The sequence below is a fragment of the Macaca fascicularis genome, chromosome 12 (genome assembly GCF_037993035.2).
Source record: "Macaca fascicularis isolate 582-1 chromosome 12, T2T-MFA8v1.1".
In the NCBI taxonomy this organism is placed as follows: Eukaryota; Metazoa; Chordata; class Mammalia; order Primates; family Cercopithecidae; genus Macaca; species Macaca fascicularis.
Genome location: NC_088386.1, coordinates 118254506 through 118261675, shown reverse-complemented (window position 1 = coordinate 118261675; position 7170 = coordinate 118254506). Strand labels below are relative to the sequence as shown.

The following is a 7170-nucleotide window of genomic DNA, read 5'->3' as shown; positions in this document are numbered from 1 at the left end:
ACAGAACCACACTGGTGGGGAAGTGGTGTCGAGGAAGAAAAAGAAGGAAAACTCAGGACTCGGTTTTCTGCCACGACCCCGCGTAGGGGGCGGGGGGCTGCTGGGGTGAAAGGCAACATCTTTATAGAGCAGCCGCACCCCAAATCTCCTTCCCGCGCGCCTCCAGGCCGCCCTCAACTCCCAATTTCAAGTCCAACAAAAACCGATATCCTAATCTGCTAGGAAAGCTGCACTGAGGGGGCCGAGGGGGACTGCAGAGGAACCCAGGGACGCGGCGGGACCGCGGTGCACGCGCAGGGGGCGGGGGGCGGGGAGGCGAGAGGGGGAGGCGGTCGCTGCTGCGCCCCCGCCTGGCCCAGCCAGCGGTGCCTCCCCCGCCAGGCGACAGCAGTCAGAGGGGGGAGGCAGAAGCGACTCCTCCCCGCCCGGAGCCCAGGCGGCGGTGCAGGGGGAGGAAGGCACCTCACCTTGCCCCCGATGAGGGGCGGATCATGCCATGGCAGCGCCGGCGAGCGACAGCGGCGGCAGCCAGCAGAGCCCGAGCAGCAGCCCCGGGAGCCGGCAGGGAGCTGGGGTCGCCGCGGAGGGAGCCCCGGACTGCGGAGACGCAGGAGCCCGGGACGCAGCAGAGACGGTCTCCGGCCTCGCTCCGCTCGAGGACTACGAGTGCAAAATCTGCTACAACTACTTCGATGCGGACCGGCGCGCGCCCAAGCTGCTGGCGTGCTTGCACACCTTCTGCCAGGAGTGCCTGAGCCAGCTGCAGCTCCGCGCCGCCGCCGCCGCTGCCGCTGCCGCCGCGCCTGAGCGCCCGCCGCGCCCGCCGCCCTGGCTCTGCCCGCCCGGCGCCATCGCGTGCCCGGTGTGCCGCCACCGCACGCCGCTGCCCGACAGCCGCGTGCACGGCCTGCCCAACAACACCAAGCTCGCCGAGGCCTTCCCGCTGGCTTTGCGCGCCGCGCACGACCCGCTGCCCCAGGACCGCCTCCCGCCGCTGCCCGCGCGCCAGCCCGCGCCCGCTGCTGCCCCTCCGCCTACCCCGGCACCGCCACCGCCGCCCTCCCCGGCCCCGCCGCAGCCGCCGCCGCCTGCCGAGGACGCGGCCCCCGGGCCTCGCGCCCGCCCCGGCCTCCGCGCCCCGGGCTCCTACGACAGCTGCCAGAACTGCAAGCGCGCGGCGCTCACCGCCGGCTGCGTGTGCGTGGTCTTCTCCTTCCTCTCCATGGTGGTGCTGCTCTTCACCGGCCTCATCTTCGTCAACCACTACGGCGGCGGGGGACCCCCCGGAGGAGGGGCGCCCCCTGGCGAGGCACCTGCCGCTGGGTCGCCCTCACCCTCGCCCGTGGGGCCCATCTGCCTGTCGGTGGCCAGCATCCTGGCACTCTTCTCAGTCGTTGTCACCTGGGTCATCTGCTGGCTCAAGTATCGGCCCGAGGGTGCGGCCGCGGGCTCGACGGGGGGCAGCAGCGGCGGCGGCCCGAGGGCACGGGCGGCGGCGGGCGGCGCGCGGAGGAGCGACACATAGCCGGGCCGCGCCGCGGACCTGGCGTCTGTACCTCCAGCTCCGCGCGGCGGGAGAAGAGGGGGCCTCTGGCTCTGTGCGCTCGACCTTCTGCGCCCTCTCCCTGCGGCCCTCGGGCTCTCCCGGACTCACACCCTCTCCCAACTCGGCCACTGAGGGGCCTCGGTTTTCTGTCCCTCGGGCTTCTGTCGCCCCTCGCCCTTCGCGCTGGGCCAGAGAGGGAAACTGAACAGGCGAGGATGCTGGTGGGAGGTCTCTTTTGCCCGGACTGTGCAAAACTGACCTCCGCGTTATGCACTACCTTCGTCCTCGTCAGAGTGTGCGGCCATCCCTCCCTAGAGCACAAGGATCTTCAGAGAGGAGGCAAGGGGAGGGGGAGCCCCGCCGCCCCGCCCGAAAGCTGGTTTTCTGGCTGCCAGGACTTGAGAGTTTCTTTAAAGGTGCAGCTGCGCGCGCGCACACGTGCATCTGTGGCGGCTGTGAATGGACTTAAATTGGCCGGAGGAAGAATGAACGGGATATAAACGTGACAGGAAAAGGGTTTCCTGCTTCGTAGCGGTCCTGGAAAGGGAGAGGATCCTGAGCGCTGAGAGTGACGGACACTCCCGGCCCGCACAGCGCTGGCGTGCCGGGAGCTGCTGGAAGAACCCGCGGGCAGCAGCTGGGCGCGATGGGGCAGGTGCACGGCGCGCGTGCGCGCTCGGGGCAGACTCCGAGCGGCGGAGGTGGCGGTGCGCCCAGGGCGGGGGGCCCTGTTGCTCATGGCCGGGTGTTGTCTGGAGCAGATCCCAGAAGTCTCATCTCCTGGAAGCTTGTGGTTGTTTTATTCACGGTGTTACTGCCAGGAAGTCATTTCATCTTCTGTAACTGGACTCAGGGAGCTTAAAGAGCCTGTTCTCCCTTATCTCAAAAGTGACTTACTGTTGCCCCCACCTGGAAGATATTGAAAGCTATTCACAGCGAATATAAACTATATTTTCTCCTTTCCCTCGCCTTTTTTTCTTAATTTCATTTAAGATATAATTTATTTTTGAATATATAAATCCGGAAATTTTTGTGCATTAAGATTTCCAGAAAATTGTTTGATAAGCGGTGACATTAGTCCCATGCCTCGCGTCCAAATACATTTCGAAATTAGGAGCAGAAAATAAAGGCCTGTTGGTAATTGATTCAATATTTTATACTGTGAAATAACTAATGACTTTTAATTATCTGATAAAATATAAACTAGTGCCCAAAGATGAAATCAACTAACTGAAGGTCTTTCTGCCTTTGACTACAAAGATTATATATCGTATACATTTATTAGAAAGTATTATATGATTTTGAATTTAGCTGTTTGATATTGTTGGAATCACTGAAATGTTCACATACAGTCACATGAGATGAAAAAGAATATATATCTATCTGATTTTGTAACTACAAAGATGAATTACCAGTGTATGTTGCAAGTGGGTTAGATGCCTTTTTCTTAAGAAGGGAAACTGTTCCAAATGTACTTTATATGAAAACATTCCTTATTCCATCTTTTGAAATTTGGAATAAGACAAAGTTTTCATGCTTAAAAATCACAGAAGCTGCTGAAGGTATGCTATTATTCCTCGAGTATTTATGCAAGCTGTCTGCATGATCTCCTGACACTATTCTATTAATTGAACTTGAATCGAGCATTTGTATCTATCATAAGAGTGAAGTAATTTATTGGCCATTGATAAGTGGTTTGACTGCAATGTAGAAACTACAGTATGAAGTGTTTTATGTCTGCATTGTCTTAATAATAAAAACAAGAGGTCTTTATAGAAATATCTATTTTTATGACATTGATTTCATGGTAAACTTGCTCCGTTATTTGTGTGGCACTTCTCTTCCTTAAATACACGTCCCCATCTAAATCCAAATTTCACATTTTTAAATGGGGCTGAGAGAGAAATAACTCACACATTGAAATGTGCTTTGCTGAGATGGGCATTTTGTGGGATTATTTCTAGGAATAATGACCCTAGAAGGCCCAGTGAGATCTGTTGTATTCTGAAGAGAGAAGTAACTTACATATTTACTACCACAACTTCTACTAAACTAAACTCTGTTGTTAGACTTTGTTCTTGCTTTGTATGAAATGTTTTTAGGTTTCTATTACTAAAAATCACTTTTCAGAGCTTAGTTTTATTTATACCCCCATGTCTTGTGTTTTACTTCTATACTCATTTTTACCTTTTATTCATTCTTTATTTACATCCATTGCTAAGATTCTGTTTGCACTAAAAACTACTGAGTTGCAGAAGTGCAGCTACACATGTATATATGTATGTATTAGGTATCTGTTTAAAGATATATTGTGTATAAAATATATGAATACTGGTAACAACTTGGCTTTGTGACTGTAACAATGTGTACATGTGTACACACACATGAGTTTTTTATGTGTGCTAAACTGGCAACCTGGAAGTCTGTCTAAAGTTACTATGGGCACCAAGTTTCCTCTTAGAGTTTATTTGTGTTCCAGAGAAGTATGCCAATAATGTAACCTAACCAGATTCCTCATAACTGAGAAATACATTCTTGAATCACCTCAATGGCAACAAAAGCCACATTTTGCTTCTCTTATGAATTACATGCATAAATTTTATGTAATTAAAATTTGAGTTAGAATACTTTTAAGTCAAAGAGACACACTTAGCAGCTCAGTATCTAAACATGGAGAGATATTTTCTGTGGCTTACCAATGCTTTATTGCTAATTTCTGATTGTGTTATCAGGAACTGAGTGGCAGGATATGGTCATGGAAAATATCTGTCTGGTTTTTAGTGGTTATCTGGCATTCAGGTCTCTCTCCCCTCTCTCGATTCAGCAGATTGGATTTAATCATTTATATTCACACGGAAAGACCTGCACACCAGCACCTTAGACAAAGCAGGAGTTTAAGGAGTAATTGTTGAAGTAACAAGTGAGTTGTCAGGAGGGCTCCTGGTGAAAATGGAGTATTTTTCTCCCTTCCAGTGGCAAATCTCTTCATCTCGGAAAAGCTTGATTTAATCCTGGACACCTCTTCACCTTATGAGTGAGAACTACCGGTAGAGTCACTACAAAAAGCCAGACCTGGTCTGGTCTTTGTACCTGATTGGAAATTCCTGGTTCCCATGGGCTGCATTATGCCTAGGTTCTGGGGCTACAGGTTAGACTTATCATCATGCTTTCATAGGATCTACATTTCAGGTGAAAGAAACTCATGATGCAGGTGGTGAATTAAACATTCAGCCTCTGAATACAATATGATTTAGTGAACAACATACACATCTAAAAAGCACATTGGATTTGGGGTCAGCATCTGCAGCCAGGAGGTGTAAGCCTGAACATTGGTTCTTTCTTTAGTCAGAAAGGCCATTAAAAATCATTTAACCTCTTTTGAGTCTCAGGTTCCCCATCTATAAAATTAGAGGTGGGGAGTATCAGCGCCCCCTACCTCATGGAGTTGGTGTGAAGATTTGTACACATAAGAGGATAAATTCATGAAAATTATTTGGAAACTAAAGCCCTATATGGACCTTGCTTTTATTTAGGTCTCCAAGTGTCTAATATTACCTCCCCAGAGAGGTCTGCCTTGGCAACTCTATTCCCAGTGGATATCTATCCCAGTTTTACTTTCTTAATGAGATTTACTTTGTATAATACGTGTTATACTGTTTGCAGTAGTCTTACTTATCAGTTGCATTTTTCATCACTCTCCTGCAACCAGAATGTAAAGACATGAACAGGAACTTTGTCTATCTGGTCATCCATTTGATGCACAAAGCCTTAACCAGTTCTGGGCACGTAGTGAGTGACTGATAAATGTTCTGTTGAGTCTGCTGAAGGGACACTCTGGAATGAATCTTAGGTGACCTGGTTTCCCAGACTTACATTCCCAGACTTACATAACTCCTGAGATCCTGGGAGGCTTAGGTAAACAGTTTCCTTCCTTACTTCATAAGAATTTTTGAAAGGCGAAAAAAATATTTATGTCAAGCACTTTGAGTTTTGAGAAAAATTAACACTATAATAGTGGAACTCTTACGTTTTATATTCAGTGATAGGAACTGCTAGAGAAACTAAAGGACATTTGGCCTCCATTTTTTAATCAGTTCTGCATTGTGTGACATTTTAAGGTATCTTTGTGAACATGTCTACATTGTTGCCTCCAAGGCTAGCAGCACCTGCATAACTGGGAAAAAAGCACATTGCAGTGGAATTTCCAACATGAGAACAAGATCTATTAAATTTCTTACTATTTGTTACTCCCTGTTTTATTAAGTATTCAATCTTTGCCATTTTAATAAATCGTTCTTCATAGAATTGCTAATTTTATGGTCTTAATAACTAAGCAATTTCCTAGTTACTATGATCTTAATAACTAACTAATTCCCCAGTTATTCTGTGATTCAACTCTTACCCTCTTTAATCATTTAATTCCTGTTAGCTAATATTTGTATTTCACGTTTCTGCTATTATACAAAGATGATGAAATTCACATTATGGACAATGAACTGCATGCTTGCTAAATGTGCATTACACTTCTTCCTTTGAAATCATATGTTTTTTATTGTATTTGTTATAGTGCAAGTTTGTTTGAGTAGCTAATATTTACTGTAGCATCTATTTCTGAAATGAGTGTTAGAAGTGACTGCAGCCAGATCTTAGTTTGAAGTTATATGAATGAAGAAAGTGTAAGAAATTGAATTTATCCTCTGCTAGAGATCTCTTTTGATTTTCCATATAAGATAAGCTTTGTAATGTATATCAGCATTGTTTCCTTCAATCAGTTTTGATTCTAAGTCTTCTATACTCTTATGCAGACTAAAATATGCCAAAGAAAAACAAGTTTGTTTCTGTGATGAATTCACAATAATTTCTGATTATAAAATATACTTGGAGAAGTAAGAATGTTCAATGCCTAATTTCCAAGAATATTCCTAGGAGCTGAGGAAGAATGTGAACACTTCCTTTTTTTTTTTTTTTTTAAGTTGTCTTTGCATGTAAAATTGGATTATCTTTGGTTTAGAAATACCATACCTCCATGGGGTTGAGTGGGGAATATTGAAGTAGGAAAAGAGTGGAGAAAATATGCAAAAAGTTCTTTTAGCTTTTACTCTTACAGAACATACCACACAATAAACAGAAGAGAGCGCGTTTAATTACTACAAGAATAGAACAATTTTATTTCAACAACTACGATTTCAAGAACTGTGGTAATCTATGGTCCACTCAGCTATCTCATAGCACATAAACCAGTATTCTCCATCATATATAAATAACACATTTGTGTCACTACTGTGTGACTTTAAAAATATTTTGTAGTCAAATTTGAGAGGTAGAGAGCAAATTCTATCTGATGCAAAGTTTGGGGAAGAATTAACTTTCAGTGAGAATTAGTCTTGGCTTGGAAAAAATGGAGGGCCAAGCTTTGCAAGGCAAATGATTTGTCCCTAGAAGCTCATTTCCTATTAAATTCACACATAGCAAATTTATCCACCATGTGAGCTTTATGGAGGTTCTCAACCCTATTAGCACATTAGAATTACCTGGAGAGCTTTAAAAAAAAATTGCGGAAGCACCGTTCCTGCCCCCAGAGACACATATTTAATAGGTCGGGGCGGCGGCGGAGAAGCAGATGC

The 7170-nt window shown here is 46.6% G+C and overlaps 1 protein-coding gene across 1 annotated transcript; it reads left to right on the top strand.

The window, feature by feature from the left end:
• Positions 1–386: 386 nt before the first annotated feature.
• Positions 387–6373, top strand: RNF228 (ring finger protein 228). Its single transcript, XM_045367788.3, has one exon. It carries the CDS (start codon positions 497–499, stop codon positions 1523–1525), a length of 1029 nt encoding a protein of 342 aa, XP_045223723.1. The 5' UTR covers positions 387–496; the 3' UTR covers positions 1526–6373.
• Positions 6374–7170: the final 797 nt, after the last annotated feature.

Excerpts from the sequence above, each read along its gene's own strand:
- RNF228 (XM_045367788.3), top strand. The coding sequence starts at position 497 with ATGGCAGCGCCGGCGAGCGACAGCGGCGGCAGCCAGCAGAGCCCGAGC.